This window comes from Oncorhynchus mykiss, chromosome 15, assembly GCF_057628025.1.
Source record: "Oncorhynchus mykiss isolate SJ-2025 chromosome 15, ASM5762802v1, whole genome shotgun sequence".
NCBI classification, from domain to species: Eukaryota; Metazoa; Chordata; class Actinopteri; order Salmoniformes; family Salmonidae; genus Oncorhynchus; species Oncorhynchus mykiss.
The window spans coordinates 48,693,219-48,718,639 of record NC_143036.1 but is presented as its reverse complement, the minus strand read 5'-3'; the positions used below and the strand labels follow the sequence as shown (position 1 = coordinate 48,718,639).

Genomic DNA, 25,421 nt, shown 5'->3' with positions numbered 1-25,421 from the left:
ACTGAGTATACAAAACATTAAGAATACCTTTCCATGACATAGACTGACCAGGTGAAAGCCATGATCCCTTGTTGATGTCACTTGTTAAATCCACTTCAATCAGTGTAGATGAAGGGGAGCAGACAGGTTAAAAAAGGATGTTTAAGCCTTGAGACAATTGATATATGGATTGTGCATGTGTGCCATTCAGAGGGTGAATTGGCAAAACAAAATATTTAAGTGCCTTTTGAACGGGGTATGGTAGTAGGTGCCAGGCGCACCGGTTTGTGTCAAGAACTGCAATGCTGCTGGGTTTTTCACACTCAACAGTTTCCCATGTGTATCAACTGTGTGAAGCATGGGAGACAACATGGGCCAGCATCCCTGTGGAACGCTTACGACACCTTGTAGAGTCCATGCCCCGATAAACTGAGGCTGTTCAGAGGGCAAAAGGGGGGAGGGGGTGTGCAACTCAATATTAGCAATGTGTTCCTAATGTTTGGTATACTCAGTGTATAGGAGAAGGAGAGGAGACGAGGAGAGGAGAAGAAGCCACTTAAGACTATTGAGATTCCCCCACAGTCTCTTACCATTGGTATCCTCCTGCAGACGTGGTTATAGGAATCTCCTCCAGACAGCCAGTGGGGCAGTTCATCTGCGCTGTGAGGGGTGGACTGGGGGCTGAGCCGGGGGGGAGATGCTACTCCTCCACTATCACTACGGTGATGGTTGGTCTTACGCAGATCTGGAAGCTTGAAGCTGCAACTCCCACCAGAGTTCTGTCTGAAGAAACCAGGCCTGGAGATCTGCACAGAGACTAAAAATAATCAGATCAATCTGTGAAGTAAAGTAAGTCATAAGCTAATGTAAAGGACATCACACTGCTTGCTTAGCGAGTACCGCTTCTTCCTGATTTGGCTCATGAGACTCAAACCCAAGATCTCTGCCCCGCAAACACACACATCTTACCCAGTCATGCCACTGAAAAGCTGGCTATCAAACAGCGCATGTGGAGACACTTCAGGCTGAGGAGTAAGCATCACAGATCCCCATCTGCTACACTGACACAAACTGTCATGACTGTTATGTCATCATTAAGATAGTGTTATGTACCTTGGAGCATTCTGACCCAGGAGAGGAAGGTAGAGAAGGTTGTGATGAGCACTGACTGGATACCTCAATGTCCTCATATGGATTCTCCTTGGAAGAGTCTGCAGGAAGACCAAAGATAAATAAACACTATTGAATTTAGTTTAAATTATTATTTGTGATTAGATCAGTTTTTTATTCTTCACCTGTAATAATTTCATAATGATGATAAGGTGGATGACATGATGGAATGTCCTCAAACTCAAATGATTTCCTGTGAAGGAACAAAAGAAAGGGGGAAATACTTAGAATATATTGTGTGTATGTTCATATGAGAGTGAATTAATTACTGTTAGTGTGAATTTAGTGTTGTCTGTTCTGTATGGCTATTTTACCTCTTGGGGTTGTCTCTATCTCTTTGTCTGTCTGTCCTGGGTCTCCTGTAGATGTTGGGGGAAGGCTGGTTGGACAGAGGTGGAGGGGAGATGGAAGGCAGTGGGGGCAGATTCCTCTGCCCTTTCCCATGTCTCGGTAATGAGCGCGTCCTCGCTTCAAATTTGGAGAGGTGCTGAAAGGTACGTTGCTGGAAGGTGCGCTGGGGTTTGGGGACCGGGTTTATGGGTGGTGACCCTGGCTCTGTGTACACATTCTGCAGGTCTCGTCCCTCTTGCCCACCTTGCCATGACTCCCCAAACATCTCGTCAGCATCCAATGTTCCTAAAATGGATTCTATCTCTCTTCTCTTGGCCTCTACATGTGTATCTCTGCTAGGTGGGCAGAAGTAGTTGCCAGGTAGCTCTAGAGGACTCTTGCTGGGGTTCTCCTCCCTCATGGTCTGCTCCAGCTTCTTGAAGAGAGTGAAGACGGCTCTCTGCTCCACCAGTCTCCTACCGTTGTCTTTCTTCAGCATCCCCATCACCTGCTCCTTCACAGGCTCCACAGTAGGCCGAGAAACCCCTGCCCTTCCTATGATCGCTTTCCCAAGGTTCTGCTGCTTTTCCCTGCTGGCCAGCCTGCTGCAGTGTCCTTTATGCTGCTCCTCGGAGGGTCTGACATCCTTCTTCAGAAGGGATTCAGTTATTTTCACAGTAGTGTCCTTTACATGCCCCACAGGCGAGGTAGTCCTCGAATTCCCAGCCATTTCTACATTATCTTTCCCATGGTTCTGCTGTGTCTCCTTGCTGACTGGTCTACTCCAGTGCTCCATGGTGGATCTGGAATCAATCTTTTTTAGGGATTCTGTTATTTTCCCAATAGGAACTGTAGTGACTGTTGGGGAGATATGCTCTATGTTCTCCTTCCCATTGTTCTTCTGCTTCTCCCTGTTGGTTGGTCTTTCGCAGTCCTCAATGGTGGGTTTGGAATCACTCTTAATTAAGGAGTCAGTTCTTTCCACAATACTCTGAGTGGGTGTAGTTGTAGCTGTTGTTAATGTTAATGTTGGGGATGGGGAAGACTCCTTTCCTTCCCACTTTGAGATCTTGTCTTTGATGGTGGCATGGGGAGGTTTGGAGAGTGTTCTGCCCCCAGCCAATGTGTTCCTCTCAGCCTGCATAGTTATGCTTGGGACCTCCAGCAGGTTGTTTAGGTTGTTTAGGGAGATGAGGGGCAGATTGGTTGCCCTTCCCTGTCCTAGCACTGCCCTGGCCTGTTGTTAGGGTCTGTAGGTGCACTGTCCCCTTTCAGAAGGCCACGTCTGAAATATCAGTCCAAACGATAGTCAACACAACGGCTACTAAACCATATTTACACAGGCAACTAAAACTTTTAGACCTAAAACACAACCTTGAATTTTCAATTCAGGCAAAATAGACTTTCAAATATAGTGTAGACCACAAATTCTCCATTTAGTCAACATAAAAAGACAATAACAACAGGACTCATTTAAGGAACATTCCAGTCTGTTCAGTCATTGATGGGAAAGTCAGGGTCTTTAGTCTGGCGGTAGCATACATGTCATGAGGACAGGCCTGTGACCGACCATATCCTTCTCACAGAGCTTCAGTAAACAAACACATACTTGGACCAGAGCCACATGGACCAGAGCCATCTAAAACTGTTTTGTTTTAGATGGAAATAAGCAAATAGATTAAATAAGCATTCTGAACCCAAATAAAAACTTAACAGTCGTTAATTAAAGAGAAACTGAATTAGTTGTATGTGTGTTGATGGTTTTGAATTGGGAAGTGTATTAGTAGTTGAAAGAATAGTATGGCTTAAGGGGAACCACTTTACATTGTAACCATGATCTTCTTGGGGACTTTTTTTTTTTCAATGGACCCATAAATATTCCCCCAACATTACAGGTCCCCACTCTCATCATACTCACTTGTTGACAATTTGGTAAAGGCAGTCCTGCCCTGCAGTCATCCTGCTAGCAGACTCCATTCTCAGCATACACCTGTAGAGAGAGAGACAGGAAGATAGAGACAAGTTTCAAATTACAGTTACACACAAAGGGATACTGCAGAAAAAGAGAGAGAGAGAGAGATCAGATATTTTGGATTCCCTTAATCCTAGTTCTAGTCATGCAGATATGTCTATGAAGCTCATAAAATCACTAGCCAGACATCTAGAGTGTAGGCATCTCTGTCCCAGTGAGACTGGCTCAGTGTAAGAATAGTATCCTATAACTGATTTTCCACCTCTCATCCATTCCTCACATCTGGTTTCCTACAGTATTTTGCACAGCCAGTTAAGTCTCATACAAAACCATGACAAAAATAGTTCAGATCCCATGAGGGGCTAAGTCAGCACGCAAATAAAACATTTGAGTCACAAATAACTATTGGAGAGGGAGTACTGATACTTTTTAACCCCTGTCTCTGTCACAATGGCAAATGGAAATGTTTTAACCACTCTGTGAGACTCTACTCTTGTCTCTGTATTTCAGTTCTCAGGGCATTGTCTCTCAGTTCACTGGCTTCTGAGAAGATCTTGGGTAGAGTTTCCCAAGCAGACCCTTTTAGACCGCATGCCTGCCCCTTGAATAATGTTTACATGTCCTACTTCACTCATATCATATGAATGTACTGTATTTTATACCATCTATTGTACCTTGCCCATGCCGCTCGGCCATCGCTCACCCATTTGTTTATATGTTCATATTCTCATTCATCCCTCTGGATTTGTGTGTATTAGGTAGTTGTTGGGGAATTGTTGGATTACTTGTTAGATATTGCTGCACTGTCGGAACGAGAAGCACAAGCATTTTGCTACACTCCCACCATGTGCATGTGACCAATAAAATGTGATTTGATGCTGTATACTAAGTCGTAGATAAGTTGAAAAAGCACCAGGGGTTCACATACTGCTGGATATACAGCAGGACATACATAATATCACATTATTCTCGTTTATCAGCCTCGTAGAGGTCCTAGAATTTTGACACAGGACAAGAAATTAATACAATATTATCAAACTCAGCCAATGCACAAATCGTCATCTAGTCGTCCTTACCTTTCTCTGTTGCACAGACCTTGTGAGTCTACCAGTGGAACAGGAGCTCATTTCCACATCAGTGACCCTTGATACAACAGCATCATTATCCATGACTTCCTCAATCACAAGCAGGTCAACTCCTCTCTCATATACTATATGTTGCCATACTAAGATCTGCCTCTCCTTTCCCACGACTCCAACACTATCATCTCTCACACACTGTGGAAAACATCTCTTGGCTTATTATGAAGAAGTGTATCTCAAAGGTTGCATCAAGTCCAACGCAGCTCCAAGGCTTTTAGTAGTCTGATTTAGTATTTCCCTCTATATGCTTTATTTGCCATGTATCCTAAAGGAATAGCTAACCCCTTTCTCCTAAACTCGCTCTCCCACTATAGCTGCAGACCCCTCCCACTCTTACACAATGGTCCCTTCCCAGCTAACTGAAAGTTCTGGTTCCTCTCCACCACTTCTCATCTTAAGCTAGATCATTGGACATTTTAGCTGGCTGAGGTTCAGTTGACTTGCAATGTAATAGGTTAAAATGACTTCATCCACTGTGCAGGGATTATTCACTTTTCTGTCAAGAAGTTCATTTCTGTAGGAAGGATTTTGCTTTACTGTTCCGAGGTCATTGTTTCCATTGGTCTGTTTCTCTACCTCTATCTGCTGTTTATTGTGATTACGGCAACTTGAAGTTCATAACTATTTCATAACATGATGATTAGGCCAAATTTATTGATTTAAGTTAGCAAACAACTGCTAGTCCAAGAGAAAGAGGAATTGAAGGGACAGTGACAACGATATGAATTTTCCTAAAAACCATGTGTTGAACCTCTCATGGCAACTGTCTATGTGCACCACTGTTGCAATGCAGCTGTGCCTACACATTTCGATCCCCAGCCTGCTACAAGAACTACATCTTTCTGCATGTAACATACTGAAAAACAACTTTAATATGTCATTATGTAGCAACAGGTTATTGCAATATCCCAGTCTGTTACGTTTAAGATCTTCATATCATAACTTTAAATAATTATGCATTATTATTTTCAACTAACTTTGCATCAACGATTTCAATGCAACAACAGAGACCACACACATGTGACCACACACCACTGCACATGCAGCACTTCTTACAATAACATAATACAACAGTTTCCCCAAAAACTTTCACTTACCTGTGTTCACCTTACATGATGACCATTTTGTAACACTTGACACGCTGCAGGTCCCGCCTCTCCCATCTCCTCATTTGTTTCTAGGATCGTATACCCACGTGGGTGATTGAAAGATGAACTGAGGTCCACACCCCAGTTGGTGGTGGTAATGCACCTTAAAGTTGGTTGCCAACCTCCATATAGTGTCCAAAGAATAAGAAGAAGGAGCCTGAAGGAGGAGAGATTACTGGAAACAAACTAGGTTTAACATTTTATCTGTGGATTAATTGTCGGAATAGAGGACCTTGTGCATTTCAAGTAAAATAACAACCCAATGTTTATATCCCAGGACAACTTAGCTAACAGCAGCAAGCTAGCTAGCTAAATTGACAAATGTTTCCTGCTTTTCGTCCTGTCCCCAAATTAATATAATTGGTTCTGTATTGATTTTGAGGAAGGAAAACGTATTAAAATTGTATGATGCTCTTCATCCAAGGGTATTGATAAAAAAGATAAGACAGACAGAGTGTTCAATTTACTTCAAAGAACAGAGAGAGCCCAGTAAACATGACCACATTACCCAATGCAGGTAAAATATTGGCCCTACATAGGCTGCCCACATTGGGCCTCAGCTTATCGGCTCCACATTGGCCTCAAGGCATTGGCCTTGAGGACAGCCCTCACTTTGCCTGAAATAAGCCCATCTTTTCCCAGCAAATATGACCACACTGGCACGATGTGTGCCCAAATCAAGTTAAAACATTCTACCAATGCAAGGGGGTAGATCAGCTTTAATATTGCAGGTATATTGGGGGTTCCATCAACGCAATTATCTGCATCATTTCCAATCCCCCATACATATATATATTTTGTTCATATACAGTACCAGTCAAAAGTTGACACCTACTCAGTCAAGGGTTTTTCTTTATTTTACTATTTTCTACACTAAATAAATCTACATTCTACATGAAATAAATCAAAATATATTTGAGATTTTAGATTCTTAAAAAAAGCCACCCTTTGCCTTGATGACAGCTTTGCACATTCTTGGCAGTCTCTCAACCAGCTTTATGAAGTAGACCGTTGTAAAAACACCTGGAATATTTTTACAACAGTCTTGAAGGAGTTCCAACTCATCCCAAACCATCTCAATTGGGTTGAAGTCGGGTGATTGTGGAGGCCAGGTCATCTGATGCAGCACTCTGTCACTCTCCTTTTTGATCAAATAGCCTTTACACAGCCTGGAAGTGTGTTGGGTCATCAATCAATCAAATGTATTTATAAAGCTCTTCTTACATCAGCTGAGCTGTCTCTAGAGAGTTGAAAAACAGCAGGTCTGGGACAGGTAGCATGTCCGGTCAGGGTTCCATAGCCGCAGGCAGAACAGTTGAAACTGGAGCCAGGTGGACTGGGGACAGCAAGGAGTCATCAGGCCAGGTAGTCCTGAGGCATGGTCCTAGGGCTCAGGTCCTCCTCCGGTCATTGTCCTGTTGAAAAACAAATGATAGTCCCACTAAGCGCAAACCAGATGGGATGGTGTATCGCTGCAGAATGTTGTGGTAGCCATGCTGGTTAAGTGTGACTTGAATTCTAAATAAATCACCAACAGTGTCACCAGCCAAGCACCCCCACACCATCACACCTCCTCCTCCATGCTTCACGGTGGGAAACACACATGCGGAGATCATCCGTTCACTTACTCTGCGTCTCACAAAGACACAGCGGTTGGAACAAAAAAATCTCAAATTTGGACTCATCACACCAAAGAATGGATTTCAAATTTCCACTGGTCTAATGTCCATTGCTCGTGTTTCTTGGCCCAAGCAAGTCTCTTCATCGTATTGGTGTCCTTTAGTAGTTTTCTTTCCATCAATTTGACAATGAAGGCCTTGATTCCCGCAGTCTCCTCTGAACAATTTATGTTGAGATGTGTCTGTTACTTGAACTCTGTGAAGCATTTATTTGGGCTGCAATCTGAGATGCAGTTAACTCTAACGAACTTATCCTTAGCAACTGATGGTTTTTGCGATTGCACTTGAAGAAACATTTTCAAAGTTCTTGAACTTTTCCAGATTGACTGACCTTCATGTCTTAATTAAAGTAATGATGGACTGTCGTTTATCTTTGCTTATTTGAGCTGTTCTTGCCATAATATGGACTTGGCTATGTTCTCTATACCACCCCTACAATTTCACAACACAACTGATTGGCTCAAATGCATTAAGAAGGAACGAAATTCAACAAATTAACTTTCTACAAGGCACACCTGTTAATTGAAGTGCATTCCAGGTGACCACCTCATGAAGCTGATTGAGAGAATGCCAAGAGTGTGCAGAGTTATGAGGGGTGGCCATGGTCACCCCTCATAAGTTCACATGTTCGAGAACTCCTTTCTGACAAAAAAAACGCATTTTGATAAACAAATATTTTTTACGTTTAAAATGGCTGTCCTGTTAAGTTGTGAATTGCGACATATGCCTCGATTCCTGAATCGGATCACATATATTTTATATTTCAGATTCTTCAAAGTAGCCACCCTTTGCCTTGATGACTGGTCTGCCATATAGAAGGGTTCTGTCTTGTCAGTCTGTGGCTAGCTGCCAACGGCTAGAAAGGACAGATTGCTGAACAACATGGTATTGATGATAATACGTGATAAATTGATCAGAAGTTCAGAGGGTTTGGGTTAAAGCAGAAGGAACATTTCCTTTAGAACTTCTGTACGTTCCCACAGTGTCAATACAACGTCTATTCCACGTCGGCTCAAAGTCATTTGATTGAAATGACGCGGAAGCGACGCTGAATCAGCCAGTGTGTAATAAAGTCCTGCTCGTCTTCCTCTTCAGGTGAAGTCAACCCCTGACACAAAAAATAGATTTAAAAAATGTGGATGAACTTGAAAGTGATGCTCCTTTCCAATACATATTCTGATGATCTGCAACTGAAACTAAACTAGATAATACTAATAATTTGCGGATGCTTATATTTGTCCTGTCATTGTGTTTTCTGCATATCCCAACTCCCCCAGGGGTTGGGGTCACATCGTCAAGTACCCCAAGAGCAATTGGGGCACAGAGAAAGCTTTTCACCTTATCTGCACTGGGACGCAAACCAGCAACCTTTTGGTCTAACACTCTAACCTTAAGGCTACCTGCCACCCCAGAAGAAAACATATGGAGGTCAAGAGACCTCTTTTACAAGGAGGTTAAAGGTTCTAAATTATGTCACCATTGCCCTTGATTCTAAGCAATGTTGTGATGCTATTTATGTTGACTTGGCCAAAGCTTTTAATACGGTATACCATTCCATTCCTGTGGGCCGGCTAAGGAGTATGGGGCCGGTGGGGAGAGTCCTCTCCTCTCTCTCTCTCTCTCTCTCTCTCAGTTCTCAGTACTCCATGATAGCCTCATTAGCTGGGTCCTCACCATTGTTGTCTTACAACAGAGATGTGTGGAGAGTCTATTTTTCCATCCCTTGCTGCTGCTCTAATTTAATCCCTTCTCTCACTTCCTTGGCTGTTCTCTCACTTCCTTGGCTGTTCCCTTCACTTCCTTGGCTGTTCTCTCACTTCCTTGGCTGTTCTCTCACTTCCTTGGCTGTTCTCTCACTTCCTTGGCTGTTTTCTCACTCTCACTCTGTTGTTTAATATCACATTGTTGAATGTTACCGACAGCAATCCATGTTCACATTTGGAAACCCGTGTCAAAAGCTGTTTTTATTTTCCAAACAAGAGGAAAGGCGCCACTGTAGATTTTTATTTAAAATATTATATATTCCATTTTTTGTCAGTGCCAACCATTAATTGAGTAGGTCATTACTTTGATATGACCATCAAGTTTATGAATGTGAGGTTTGAGACTGGCCCCATGTGCTGATCCTCTGAGTCAACATGTTGGTGTAGGAGCGCTTGGCAAAAACACTTTGTGTCAAATCAAATCAAATTTTATTTGTCACATACACATGGTTAGCAGATGTTAATGCGAGTGTAGCGAAATGCTTGTGATGCTTGTGTGTGTGTGTGTGTGTCTGTGTGTGTGTGTATCTGATTGCTTGTGAGTGACATGCTGTGTGTGTGTGTGCGTAGAAGTGTGTTCTTGTCCTGTGTGTGTGAACGACTACTTTTTCCTTAACCTCTGGATACGTTTGCGTTCATATATCACCACAGTGTGTATGTAACCCTCCATACCCTGTCTCCTGTTACCACACTGGCCTAACACAGAGAGACACACCACAGTGTGTATGTAACCCTCCATACCCTGTCTCCTAACACAGAGAGACACACCACAGTGTGGCTTTCATCCGACGACGCTTTTGGTGGTCTTCCATGGTTCCTGATGTCTCCGCATTCATCGCCGCCTGCACTGTGTGTGCACAAAACAAGACTCCACAACTCCGGCTGGCCTTCTTCAACCACTCCCTTTTTTAATAAAGCTCCAGCAGTGTGTATGCGTAGGTTAATAAAGCTCCAGCAGTGTGTACTGTATGTGTAGGTTAATAAAGCTCCAGCAGTGTGTATGTGTAGGTTAATAAAACTCCAGCAGTGTGTACTGTATGTGTAGGTTAATAAAGCTCCAGCAGTGTGTACTGTATGTGTAGGTTAATAAAGCTCCAGCAGTGTGTACTGTATGTGTAGGTTAATAAAACTCCATCAGTTTGTATGTGTAGGTTAATAAAACTCCAGCAGTGTGTACTGTATGTGTAGGTTAATAAAACTCCATCAGTTTGTATGTGTAGGTTAATAAAGCTCCAGCAGTGTGTACTGTATGTGTAGGTTAATAAAACTCCAGCAGTGTGTATGTGTAGGTTAATAAAACTCCAGCAGTGTGTACTGTATGTGTAGGTTAATAAAGCTCCAGCAGTGTGTATGTGTAGGTTAATAAAACTCCAGCAGTGTGTACTGTATGTGTAGGTTAATAAAACTCCAGCAGTGTGTATGTGTAGGTTAATAAAGCTCCAGCAGTGTGTACTGTATGTGTAGGTTAATAAAACTCCAGCAGTGTGTATGTGTAGGTTAATAAAGCTCCAGCAGTGTGTACTGTATGTGTAGGTTAATAAAGCTCCAGCAGTGTGTATGTGTGGGTTAATAAAGCTCCAGCAGTGTGTACTGTATGTGTAGGTTAATAAAACTCCATCAGTGTGTATGTGTAGGTTAATAAAACTCCAGCAGTGTGTATGTGTGGGTTAATAAAGCTCCAGCAGTGTGTACTGTATGTGTAGGTTAAAACCTGTTAAGGATATGGCAGACATATGCCCCCTTTGGAGAGATTGGGTACCCCTAGTAAACTGAAAAAAAAATCTGTCAAAAATTGCTAATATATGCAAATAAATTATTATTGGATAGAAAACACTCTAAAGATTCTAAAACCGTTGGAATTATGTCTGTAAGTATAGCAGAACTCACAGGGCAGGCATTCTTCCAAACTAGTTTTTGTGGCCATGAAAGTTGGAGCAACTTTGACGTCATGGCCCCCACCCTTCCCAACCAGTTATGATTCTGGGGAGACTTTCCATCTCTTCCGCTAGATGTCCTCTTTCAGTAGAGCTTTGAATCGAGAATTGACCCTATGGGAGTGAAATTAGTGCGTGCCACGAGAAAATAGGCTGTGCGTAGGGGCGCGAATTGGTCCCAGCCATTCCTTTGTTCCAGCACTCAAGAGAAGGGCAGACGATGGCCGATTGAATTGAAGTTTGTTTTGCGTGTCTAAAACATCATAAAGCTTGCTTCTGCACTTAGTTTGACCTGTTTAGTCGACATATAATATGTAATTTTGAAGTTTTGATGCGCAACTTTTCCGGACCAGAGGACGTTTTGGGTGCATTTCAGCTGATGTTATTAGCAGTAGCTAATACAAAGACGCAAGACTTGAAACCAAACGATGTATTGGGTAAGTATGAAGCCTTCCAGAACATTCTGAACGAAGACCATCGAAGGTAAGGGAATATTTATGCTTAAATCTGTGTTTCTGTTGACTCCAACATTACGTAGAAATGTAGCTTGGAACTGAGCGCCGTCTCAGCATATTGAATAGTGTGCGATTTCTGTAACGTTAAAAATAAATCTAACAAAGCGGTTGCATAAAGAAGCAGTGTATCTTTCTAACTATATGTAGAACATGTATATTTAGTCAAAGTTTATGATGTCTATTTACGTTATCTTGCCGCGCTACCTAGATTTCCTGCGGGCATTTTTGAGTAATTTCTGAACGTGAACTCACTGTAAATGGACATTTATGGATATAAATGGCATATTATTGAAAAAAAAAATATGTACTGTGTAACATGTCATATTACTGTCATCTGATGAAGATTTTCAAAAGGTTAGTGAGCGATTTATTTTTTAATCCTGCGTTTGTTGATTGCATGTTTTGGCTATTCAAATGAGCTGTGTCTGGTGGTGGTTTTACATATATATGTGCTATGTTTTCGCCGTAAAACATTTTAGAAATCTGACTTGCTGGCTAGATGAACAAGGTGTTTATCTTTCATTTGAGCTATTGGACTTGTTAATGTGTGGAGGTTAAATATTCTTAAGAATATTTTTGCGTTCCATGCGCCGCCGTTTCAGCTGAACGTGGGAGGGTTGATTCCCAATTGGGAACCAATATCGTAGACAGGTTAATAGAACTCCAGCAGTGTGTATGTGTAGGTTAATAAAACTCCAGCAGTGTGTATGTGTAGGTTAATAAAACTCCAGCAGTGTGTATGTGTAGGTTAATAAAGCTCCAGCAGTGTGTACTGTATGTGTAGGTTAATAAAGCTCCAGCAGTGTGTATGTGTAGGTTAATAAAACTCCAGCAGTGTGTATGTGTGGGTTAATAAAGCTCCAGCAGTGTGTACTGTATGTGTAGGTTAATAGAACTCCAGCAGTGTGTATGTGTAGGTTAATAAAACTCCAGCAGTGTGTATGTGTGGGTTAATAAAGCTCCAGCAGTGTGTACTGTATGTGTAGGTTAATAGAACTCCAGCAGTGTGTATGTGTAGGTTAATAAAACTCCAGCAGTGTGTATGTGTAGGTTAATAAAACTCCAGCAGTGTGTATCTTTCCTCCACCACTGTAACACTAAGCCATCCTCCACCAGTGTAACACTATGCCATCCTCCACCAGTGTAACACTGAGCCATCCTCCACCAGTGTAACACTAAGCCATCCTCCACCAGTGTAACACTAAGCCATCCTCCACCAGTGTAACACTGAGCCATCCTCCACCAGTGTAACACTGAGTCATCCTCCTGTCTTCCTCCACCAGTGTAACACTAAGCCTCTTTAGACATATTTCAGAAAAGTTGGACAAATATGACAGCTCTGTCTATTAATCTCAATACATTTATAAAATGTGTCACTTGAAATGAATGTATCAAAATATTATTGTAATTTGATGCTGACTTTCACATTTTCTGAAACCCCAGAAAGGTGTTTTCACAACAGGATACAGGATAGGAACATTCCATTCCAGATAACCAATGGATATACAGGATAGGAATATTCCATTCCAGATAAACAATGGATATACAGGATAGGAACATTCTATTCCAGATAACCAATGGATATACAGGATATGTATAGTTTAGTTTTTAATTATATTCATGGGACAGTTGTCCAGTCCTCTGGCAGTCTCTATGGGGGTGCCACAGGGTTCAATTCTCGGGCCGACTCTTTTCTCTGTATATATCAATGATGTTGCTCTTGCTGCGGGCAATTCCCTGATCCACCTCTACGCAGACGACACCATTCTGTATACTTCCGGCCCTTCCTTGGACACTGTGCTATCTAACCTCCAAACGAGCTTCAATGCCATACAACGCTCCTTCCGTGGCCTCCAACTGCTCTTAAAAGCTAGTAAAACCAAATGCATGCTTTTCAACCGTTCGCTGCCTGCACCCGCACGCCCGACTAGCATCACCACCCTGGATGGTTCCGACCTAGAATTTGTGGACATCTATAAGTACCTAGGTGTCTGGCTAGACTGTAAACTCTCCTTCCAGACTTATATCAAACATCTCCAATCTAAAATCAAATCTAGAGTCGCTTTCTATTCCGCAACAAAGCCTCCTTCACTCACGCCGCCAAACTTACCCTAGTAAAACTGACTAACCTACCGATCCTCGACTTTGGCGATGTCATCTACAAAATAGCTTCCAATACTCTACTCAGCAAACTGGATGCAGTTTATCACAGTGTCATCTGTTTTGTTCCTAAAGCACCTTATACCACCCACCACTGCGACCTGTATGCTCTAGTCGGCTGGCCCTCGCTACATATTCGTCGCCAGACCCACTGGCTCCAGGTCGTCTACAAGTCCATGCTAGGTAAAGCTCCGCCTTATCTCAGTTCACTGGTCACGATGGCAACACCCACCCGTAGCACGCGCTCCAGCAGGTGTATCTCACTGATCATCCCTAAAGCCAACACCTCATTTGGCCGCCTTTCGTTCCAGTTCTCTGCTGCCTGTGACTAGAATGAATTGCAAACATCGCTGAAGTTGGAGACTTTTGTCTCCCTCACCAGCTTCAAGCATCTGCTATCTGAGCAGCTAACCGATCGCTGCAGCTGTCCATAGTCCATCGGTAAATAGCCCACCGAATTTACCTACCTCATCCCCATACGGTTTATATTTATTTACTTTTTTGCTCTTTTGCACACCAGTATCTCTACCTGTACATGACCATCTGATCATTTATCACACCAGTGTTAATCTGCAAAATGGTAATTATTCGCCTACCTCCCCATGCCTTTTGCACACAATGTGTATAGACTTTTTTTCTACTGTGTTATTGACTTGTTAATTGTTTACTCCATGTGTAACTGTGTTGTCTGTTCACACTGCTATGCTTTATCTTGGCCAGGTCGCAGTTGTAAATGAGAACTGGTTCTCAACTAGCCTACCTGGTTAAATAAAGGTGAAATAAAAACATAAAAAATAAAAACAGGATAACAAAAAAAACGCAATCAAGAGATCCAGTATATGAATGTATTTGTTTAATTCTTCATCTTTCCACAGACTTTGTGAGTCCACGAAGAGAGGAATACACCTTAGATCACAAAATAAAGATTTTGTTGGTTTCTCGACCCATTAAAGTGTACAGTACTGGGACCCTGTTGAAGCCTAGTGTGTTAAGATATAGTACTCTCGCTCTCTTCATTAGGCCCTAATCTATGGATTTTACATGACTGGGTAGGCTCGCAGCCATGGGTGGGCCTGGGAGGGCATAGTCCATTGAGTTAAATACTCTATAAACTCCACACGCTGAAAACAAACAAAACTTCTACAGCTTAAACACACCCACCTGGGAGCCAGGCCTTCTCACTGTGGAGCCAGGCCCAGCCAATCAGAATACCGCAGACCACGTTTTTCCCACAGGTGACGAAGCCGGATGTCCTGGGCTGGCGTGGTTACACGTGGTCACAAATTTCCCACAGTTTGGGGTTGTGATCTATTGGGGAATGGAGATCCATCATGGGTTAGTGACCTATTGGGGGATGGAGATCCATCATGGGGTTGTGGGTAGTGATCTATTGGGGGAATGGAGATCCATCATAGGGTTGTGGGTAGTGATCTGTGTTGGTAATCCTTTCGAACGCAGCCTGTTTCCGGATTACATCTTCAAACTAAGGGCAACCGTGGTATGGCATTCCTGACAGGGCGATGCGTCCATCATGCATGATGGTATCTACAAGTAAGATAGTCTAGCGTTACTAGCTACATTTTCAGATGTATACATATTACACGTTTCTAATTTTTACAAAGTGGTTTCATTTCAAGCTGATGTGTACTGTTAGCTAGATAACGTTAGCTGTCTGGCTCCCTAGCTGACGTTATTATTCATATTCCAGAGCCGTATTCATGCAGGGTAGTAACAGGCAAAGCACTTCTGGACAGCGATTACTCACCTCGAACTGGATTAAGCTTTTCCTTTAACGAGTCTGACGCAAATGATATACTGCTTCCTAGGGAATAGGCCCAAATCCCCATCATTTGCATGAATAAAAGACGTAGAAAAAGGGGGCGGAGGTCGAGCTTCCTTCTGAGAATTCGTTGTCGAGCGAATAAACCCCCACATCCATCCGTTCTATTGGCCAACGTGCAATCATTGGAAATTAAAATTGATGACCAATGATCAAGACTTTCCTACCAATGGGACATTAACTAAACTGTAATATCTTATGTTTCACAGAGTCGTGGGTGACTGCTGACTCGGATAATATAGAGCTGGCAGGATTTTCCATACACCGGCAAAACAAAGACGCTACGTCTGGTAAGACGAGGGGTGGGGGTGAGTGTCTATTTGTCAATAACAGCTAGAGCGCAATGTCTAATATTAATGAAGTAGAGTACCTTATGACAAGCTTTAGACCACACTATCTACCAAGAGAGTTCTCATCTATATTATTTGTAGCCGTCTGCTTACCACCACAAACTGATGCTGGCACTTAGATCGCACTCAACTGTGTAAGGTTATAAGCAAACAATAAATGGCTCATCCAGAAGCGGCACTCCCAGTGTCCGGGGACTTTAATGCAGGTAAACTTAAATCCGTTTCACCTCATTTCTACCAGAATGTCACTTGTGCAACCAGAGGGAAAATAACTCTAGACCACCTTTACTCCACACACAGCGATGCAGACAAAGCTCTCCCCCGCCCTCCATTTGGCAAATCTGACAATAATTATATCCTTCTGAATCCTGCTTACAAGCAAAAACTAAAGCAGGAAGTACCAGTGACTCACTAAATATGGATGTGGTCAGATGTGGTGGATGCTACGCTACAGGACTGTTTTGCTAGCACAGACTGGAATGTGTTCCTTAAAACTGGTCAACATTCACAAAGCTGCGGGGCCAGAAGGATTACCAAAATGTGTACTCAAAGCATATGTGGACCATCTGGCAAGTGTCGTCACTGACATTTTCAACCTCTCCCTCACCGAGTCTGTAATATCTACATCTTTCAAGCAGACCACCATAGTCCCTGTGCCCAAGGAAGCGAAGGTAACCTGCCTCAATTATTGCCGCCCCGTAGCACTCACGTTGGTAGCCATATGAAGTGCTTTGAAAGACTGGTCATGGCTCACATCAACTGCATCCTCCCGGATACCCTAGACCCACTCCAATTTGCATACCGCCCCAACAGATCCACAGATGATGCAAACTCAATTGCACTCTACACTGCCCTTTCCCAACTGGACAAAAGGAACGCCTATGTGAGAATGGGCCTAAAAGATTTTAAAACCATTTTCACAAAAAAGTGCAGATTTTTTTATTCATAATCGTGACCCAGAAACATTGACTCCGGTTATGCCGAAAAAAAGATTTTAAAACCATTTTCACGATAGAGTGCTTAATTTTGGGGGGATATTCGAGACACAGAAACTGTGATTCCGGTCATGCCGAACTAGCGACATTCCGGAAAGGCCTAAAAAAAGATTTCAAACCATTTTCACGAAAAAGTGCTAAAAAAAATGTATAATAGTGACCTTGAAATGGTGACTCCGGTCATGCCGAACTAGCTACATTCTGGATAGGAAAAAAAAGATTTTAAAACCATTTTCACGAAAAAGTACTGATTTTTTTTCTTCTTTTCCTGACCCAGAAACAGTGACTACGGTCATGTCAAACTAGCGACATTCTGGGTAGGGCAAAAAAAATAATTTAAAACCGTTTTCATCAAAAAGTGTTGAATTTGTTTTTTCATATTCGTGACCCAGAAACGGTGACTCCGGTGATGCCGAACTAGAAACATTCTGGATAGGCCTAAAAAAAAGATTTCAATACCATTTTCACGATAGAGTGCTTAATTTTGTTTTCATATTCGGGACACAGAAACTGTGACTCTGGACATGCCGAACTAGCGACATTCCGGAAAGGCCTAAAAAAATATTTTAAAACCATTTTCACGACAGTGCTCCTTTTTTTTGTTGTTGATAATCGTGACTTAGAAACGGTGACTCCGGTCATGCCGAACTAGCTACATTCTGGATAGAAAAAAAAAGATTTAAAAAACATTTTCACGAAAAAGGGCAGATTTGTTTTTTCATATTCTTGACCCAGAAACGGTGACTCCGGTCTTGCCTAATAAGCGACATTCCGGATAGGCCTAAAAAAAAAAAATCACAAATCATTTTAACGATAAAAAAATAAATAATCATATTCGTGACCCAGAAATGGTAACCGGTCATGCCGAACTAGCGACATTCTGGATAAGCCGAAAAATATTTTAAAACCATTTTGTTTATGGAAAACTGTTTGTAACTGTATTTCATGGTTGCAGCTTGCTGAAAATTGTCCACAGTGTTCCTATCATCTATTTTAAAACAGTACTGCAAAAAAAAAAATACTTACAGAGTGCATCAATCATGATTTAGGCCTTGTTCATGGAAAAGTGTTTATAATTGTATTTCATGGTTGCAACTTGCTGAAAATTGTCCACATTGTTCCTATCATCTAAATTAAAGAGTACTGCAAAATATTTTACTCTTTGTCCACAGTGTTCCTATCATCTAATTTAAAGAGTACTGCAAAAGATTTTACTTACAGAGTGCATCAAACATGATTTAGACCTTGTTTATGGAAAACTGTTTAAAACTGTATTTCAAGGGAGGCAGGCTTGTCATATTGGGTCGCAGCCGACACCGAAAGGTTCAGAAGGAGGCTACACCAGTTAAAGCCCACAATATCTAGATGTCTATAGGAGGGTCACCGGGACCACATGAGGAACTGTATAACGGTTAAGCTTGAGAGCGCGTGTCACTGAGCGCTCCTCTCCCGTCACATCCCAGTATTTACAAACAGCTTCCTCAGCAAACCGTCTCATGGTTTAGTACCAGAAGTCATACCCACGGCAAAAGAAGTAAAGAAAGTGATGCTGGGGAAACATCTCGGTGCAGCAAACTCTGCCCAGTCAGTCACTCTCGCTCCCCGTTCTCACCAAACCCCTCGGAAAACCGAAGCAGACCTCCTATCCTCTCCTCCCTAGTAACCCACCATCTACACCAGGATCCCACCGAATCGACTAACGCAATGGCCACTTGGTACAACTGCCTCCTGAAGAATTGGACCCTGACAGATCACGAGAAGGAAAACCTGGACCGTTTCAACGTGAGATCCGTCATCCACAGAGTTGATGTAATGATAGGACCCAAGGACAGTCCCTTCACCAGACCCATGTACGTGGAGTTGACGCACTACCACCATCTCGACGCCCTATTAGCCATGATCGTGTGCTACGTCTACCCGACAGTGAAAAGCTTGTACGACTATCCTGTGAGACACGTGCAATTTGCAGCAGCGCAGCGAGTCGTCCACGCATCATGATCAGCTGTCAATTGCAGGGAGGAGAGGACAAGAGTAAGGGAAAGAAAAGACAAGCCAAGAGACATCAAGACAAGAGAAGCCTAAAAGTAAAGAAGATGATCGTCCTCACAGTACATCCAGCAGTGGAAGGAAATGTTTGACCTGGACCTCGGACCCATAGGCACGTTCAGTGAGCCTTCATGCTGTTACACGGCAAACAGCCATCGTTGGAAACAAGCAACCCCACGAGATTGACTTGACCGCGATCTAGCAACAGCTAGCTCATCTCTTGAATCATGACACCGTGCCTGTACAGCATGTACTATGACAATGAAAACGAATACATAATACATAACTGAACAGTCTATTGAACACGGCGGTGTCTCCCATTTTATTGAGTATGTGTATCTATCCCTACATCTGTCTCTCCGTCATTACTATGAAAGGCATACCGCACAGTGTTTCTTAAAATAGTCAGTCTTGCCAAGCAACTTTCCCAATTCAATCTGCGAACCGGGGATATGTGATGAATGCAATACATCTAACAATTGCGAGAGTGATTCAGTGGCATAAAGTGTAGTTACAGAGAGAGTTTGAGAGAGAAGAGAATAGCAAATGAATTGTGCCCCATGAGCGTTTGGGTATTCATTTTAAAAACACCCCGCACCCCCTGTGCCTAACCCTAACCCAAACTAACCGTGGGAAGGAGTTTGATCATGACACCTAGTGAAAGTGTCACATTCTACCAGCCAATTGTAGACCTGTATCTCTTTGACTAAACTCATTGTTCATTTCACACCATGATCTTTGCTACTGTCGTTAGTATAGTCATTAATATAACACGTTGGACCCCTGCATCCTGTACAGAATGTCTCCACATTCCCTGAGTTATGGACTGAGTGCGTTTTGGGTATGAAAATGCCCCCCCCCTCCCTAAAAGACTAACTTCCCTGGTTGTGGACAGTTGTTCATTAACCCTCCCGCTGTCCATTGGTCATTTTGACCCAAACCGACAGTGTTGTCCTCGGGTCATTTTGACCGCACACTGTGTTGACCCTCCCACTGTCCTTGGGTTGTTTTGACCCGACACTGTGACCCGGCACTGTGTTGATTAACCCTCCCGCTGTCGTTGGGTCATTTTAACCCGACACTACAGCAGTGAAAACAACTACCTATGTGATATTATGATATTATTATACTTTAATTTTTATGACTTGTCCTAGACTGACCCCAATATTCCAGAAGTGAAATGTTGCCTTTATTCATGTCCCCGTGTAAGCTGTACGAAACAAGATATTATAATATTGTCATGGTTACATGTCCGTACATGTCCGGACTGGTCTTGTCCAAGGCGCTGAAGCCTTGACTGTGCATTTCACTGCTGAACAGGTTCTAGAACAGATTTTTTCAAATGTCCAGCAAGACTACTCTGATTCAGAAGAGGAAGTGGAGGATGTGTCAGAAGATGAAGATACAACCGAGAGCATGATGTATCATCTTCAGAAGAAGAAATCCCTCTAGCTGAAATCAAATCAAATGATCCTCAGTGGCATATCACAAACAGGGAAGGATGGCAGAACATAAGGTCATGGAGATGACCCCAGGACCGACAACGTATGCCGTTTCCCATGCCCATGACATGGCCTCAACATTCTACCTGTTCATCACACCGGCAATAAAAAAAATCATCCTGGACATGACAAATCTGGAGGGGTTTCGAAAATATGGAGACAGCTGGAAAGGGATGGATGAGACTGACCTGCATGCCTACATAAGGCTGATAATCTTAGCAGGTGTATACAGGTCCCGAGGTGAGGCTGCAGCTAGTCTATGGGATGCAGGGAGTGGAAGGGCGATTTTCCGTGCCACCATGCCACTCAAAGTCTTTCACACTTACTCAAGACAGCTACAATTTGATGAACGTGAGTCAAGACCTGCAAGACGTGCGACAGACAAACTGGCAGCCATAAGAGAGGTCTGGGAAAAGTGGATTGAGCGGCTGCCATACCTCTACAACCCAGGGCCTGAAGAGAATATGGATGAGCAACTGGTTCCATTCAGAGGTAGTATATATATATATATATATATATAATAAAAGTGATTTTCACTATTGACGTCTGACTGTTTCTGTGTGACACTGATACTAATAATTACCGATGATGCTAATCTCTTCTTGCCAAAGGTCGTGGTCCTTTCCGGCAGTATATGCCCAGCAAGCCAGAAAAATATGGGATCAAGTCATGGGTGAACTTTGACCCAGAAAACTATCGGCCTATATCGAATCTTCAATTCCTCTCAAATTTTAGAAAAAGCTGTTGCGCAGCAACTCACTGCCTTCCTGAAGACAAACAATGTATACGAAATGCTTCAGTTTGGTTTTAGACCCCATCATAGCACTGAGACTGCACTTGTGAAGGTGGTAAATTACATTTTAATGGCGTCAGACCGAGGCTCTGCATCTGTCCTCGTGCTCCTAGACCTTAGTGCTGCTTTTGATACCATCAATCACCACATTCTTTTGGAGAGATTGGAAACCCACGGACAAGTTCTGGCCTGGTTTAGATCTTATCTGTCAGAAAGATATCAGTTTGTCTCTGTGAATGGTTTGTCCTCTGACAAATCAAATGTACATTTCGGTGATCATGAAGGTTACCTTTTAGGACCACTATTGTTTTCACTATATATTTTACTATATATTCCCCTCTTGGGGATGTCATTCGAAAAAATAATGTTCACTTTCACTGCTATGCGGATGACACACAGCTGTACATTTCAATGAAATATGGTGAAGCCCCAAAATTGCCCTCATAAGAAGCCTGTGTTTCAGACATAAGGAAGTGGATGGCTGCAAACATTCTACTTTTAAACAGACAAAACAGAGATGCTTGTTTTAGGTCCCAAGAAACAAAGAGATCTTCTGTTGAATCTGACAATTAATCTTGATGGTTGTACAGTCGTCTCAAATACAACTGTGAAGGACCTCGGCGTTACTCTGGACCCTAATCTCTCTTTTGACGAACATATCAAGACTGTTTCAAGGACAGCTTTTTTCCATCTACGTAACATTGCAAAAATCAGAAACTTTCTGTCCAAAAATGATGCAGAAAAATTAATCCATGCTTTTGTTACTTCTAGGTTAGACTACTGGAATGCTTTACTTTCCGGCTACCCGGATAAAGCACTAAATAAACTTCAGTTAGTGCTAAATACGGCTGCTAGAACCCTGACTAGAACCCCAAAATTTGATCATATTAGTCCAGTGCTAGTCTCCCTACAAACTTCTTATGGTATAGGGGACGGTTGCGTTCACTGACAAAAGCCAGGGAAAATGCAGTGCAGCAAATTCAAATAAATTATATAAAAATCAAACTTAAATTAAAATCACACATGTAAGATACTCAATTAAAGCTACACTCGTTGTGAATCCAGCCAACATGTCAGATTTTAAAAAGGCTTTTCAGCAAAAGCATAAGAAGCTATTATCTGATGATAGCACAACAGTAAACAAAGAGTTATATATATATATATATCAAAAATGTCAATTTATTTGGCGCGTTTGATCCAGAAAAAACAGCTTCCAAAATATTTCAAAAGTTGCCTATAAACTTTGCCAAAATATTTCAAACTACTTTTGTAATACAACTTTAGGTATTTTTAAACGTTAATAATCGATCAAATTGAAGAGAGGTCTATCTGTGTTCAATACAGGAACACAACAAACCAAGCTACTTTTCAAGTCTTGCGCAACTCTCAACAGTGTTACGCAGTTCCTAGATGGCCTACTTCTTCTTTGCACAAAGGAATAACCTCAACAACTTCCAAAGACTGGTGACATCCAGTGGAAGCGGTAGGAACTAAAAACAAGTTCCTAAGAAATATTGTTTCCCAATGAGACCTCAGTGAACAGAAAGAGACCTAAAAAAAAAACTGAACGGTTAGTCCTCGGGGTTTTGCCTGCTAGAAACTTCAGTGTTTTCTATCCAAATCTACTAATAATATGCATATCTTATATTCTTGGCATGAGTAGCAGGAAGTTGAAATGGGGCACGCTATTTATCCAAAAGTGAAAATGCTGCCCCCTATACCTTAAGAAGTTATTAAGGCAAGGGCTGATTTCAAGGTTTTACTGCTAACCTACAAAGCATTACATGGGCTTGTAGCGGTATTTATTAGAGAGGGGTAAAGAAAGATTTTGTTCGGGCGCCAGGCAGGTATTAACCATGCCGAAAGGAAAAAAGAGTAGAATAGAGAGAGTACCACTACCAGACCCACACACATCAGCAGAAGAGACTGCCTAGAGTGTAGCCTGTTTACCAGATAGCCAGTGGAGAGAAAAAAGAATACACCCCATATAAAACCCACATCACAGCACAGGGGTAACCCCAACAAGAATACCTCATACAATAATAATAATAATAATAATAATAATGGCAGAGCAATTTAACAGCAACTTCATACAAGAAAGAACCGAGTCATCAACAGAGGATTTGCAATAATATGTATTATCGTCCAGTGGAGGAGTGCAGAGGGTATGAATGTGGGGTGTGTTCATAGACACAACAAAGGCCTTAAAAATGTTCACAATCATCTCGGCCACATGTCATTAGTACACCTCAATACAGCTCACATAACAATGCATAACTTGCAAGCAACCTCCCTTTTAACTAAAATGTCCACCCAAATACTTCTGGCAGGGCAATAATAGTCCAGCTCTAATGAACTTCAATGGGAAGTGCATTGGAAAAATAGAGAGTCTGTTGCAGGGTAAAGCAATGGAACGATAGAGGGAAGAGAAAAAGGGAAAGAGAACAAGAGGGATCTTAGCTGTAGTCTTCAGGCGTGCAGGTGTACTGTCTGACTGTCCGATGGTTTGTTGGATTGTATGTTAAAGCTTCGCAACAATGTTGCTACTAATCCATGCGATCCATAATGGGTGCGGTCCCAAACGAAAACAACCACGACCTAGAGCGATTACACCGATGATTGAGTTAAATACTTTATAAACTACACACGCTGAAAGGAAACAAAACTTCTGCAGCACAGCCCACACAATCAAACTGTCGCGCCACCCAAGAGCTCCTCCCCAAAGAGCTAAATGAGCTCTCTTTATTTCCTCCTTCCTTACTGCTCATGCGCTCTTAAAGTGGCAGTGCATGGTGAAGGCTCCGTGCAGATTTCGCCACAGGCTTGCTCCTACCTATCTTTCTGATTTGGTCCTGTCGTACATACCTACACGTACGCTACGGTCACCAGATGCAGGCATCCTAATTGTCCCTAGAATTTCTAAGCAAACAGCTGGAGGCAAGGCTTTCTCCTATAGAGCTCCATTTTTATGGAATGGCATGCCTACCCATGTGAGAGACGTAGACTCGGTCTCAACCTTAAAGTCTTTACTGAAGACTCATCACTTCAGTGGGTCATATGATTGAGTGTAGTCTGGCCTAGGAGTGTGAAGGTGAACGGAAAGGCTCTAGAGCAACGAACCGCCCTTGCTGTCATTGCCTGGCCGGTTCCCCTCTCTCCACTGGGATTCTCTCGCTCTAACCCTATTACAGGGGCTGAGTCACTGGGTTAATGGTGCTCTTTCATGCCCTCCCTGGGAGGGGTGCGTCACTTGAGTGGGTTGAGTCATTGACGTGATCTTCCTGTCTGGGTTGGCGCCCCCCCTTGGGTTGTGCCGTGGCGGAGATCTTTGTGGGCTATACTCGGCCTTGTCTCAGGGTTGGTAAGTTGATGGTTGAAGATATCCCTCTAGTGGTGTGGGGGCTGTGCTTTGGCAAAGTGGGTGGGGTTATATCCTTCCTGTTTAGCCCTGTCCGGGGCTATCATCGGATGGGGCCACAGTGTCTCCTGACCCCTCCTGTCTTAGCCTCCAGTATTTATGCTGCAGTAGTTTGTGTCGGGGGGCTAGGGTCAGTTTGTTATATCTGGAGTACTCCTCCTGTCTTATCCCGTGTCCTGTGTGAATTTAAGTATGCTCTCTCTTTCTTTCTCTCTCTCGTAGGACCTGCGCCCTAGGACCATGCCTCAGGACTACCTGGCATGATGACTCCTTGCTGTCCCCAGTCCACCTGGCCGTGCTGCTGCTCCAGTTTCAACTGTTCTGCCTGCGGCTATGGAACACTGACCTGTTCACCGGACATGCTACCTGTCCCAGACCTGCTGTTTTCAACTCTCTAGAGACAACTCTCTAACTTTTTGGGATATGAAGAAGGATTTTTATCTAACATGACACTACATGTTATAGCTGGGACCCTTTGGATGACAAATCAGAGGAAGGTTTTCAAAAGGTTAATATTTAATTGCTATTTGTGAAATTCTGAAACCTGTGACGTTGGAAAAATTTGTTGATGTGGGGCGTCATCCTCAAACAATCGCATGGAATGCTTTTGCAGTAAAGCCTACTGTAAATCGGACAGTGCAGTTAGAGTAACAAGAATTTAAGCTTTCAACCAATATAAGACACT

General features: G+C 42.7%; 1 protein-coding gene across 1 annotated transcript in view; it reads right to left on the bottom strand.

Moving 5' to 3' along the window:
• Nucleotides 1–4,868, bottom strand: part of LOC110490137 (DENN domain-containing protein 2A) — a 42,270-nt gene extending 37,402 nt beyond the window's left edge. Inside the window, 7 exon segments of the mRNA XM_021563336.3 lie at nt 570–785; nt 1,093–1,190; nt 1,275–1,342; nt 1,464–2,715; nt 2,718–2,764; nt 3,398–3,469; nt 4,528–4,868. Coding sequence (XP_021419011.3) covers nt 570–785; nt 1,093–1,190; nt 1,275–1,342; nt 1,464–2,715; nt 2,718–2,764; nt 3,398–3,465 — 1,749 coding nt within the window. The 5' untranslated portion in view covers nt 3,466–3,469; nt 4,528–4,868.
• Between the last annotated feature and the right edge of the window lie 20,553 nt (nt 4,869–25,421).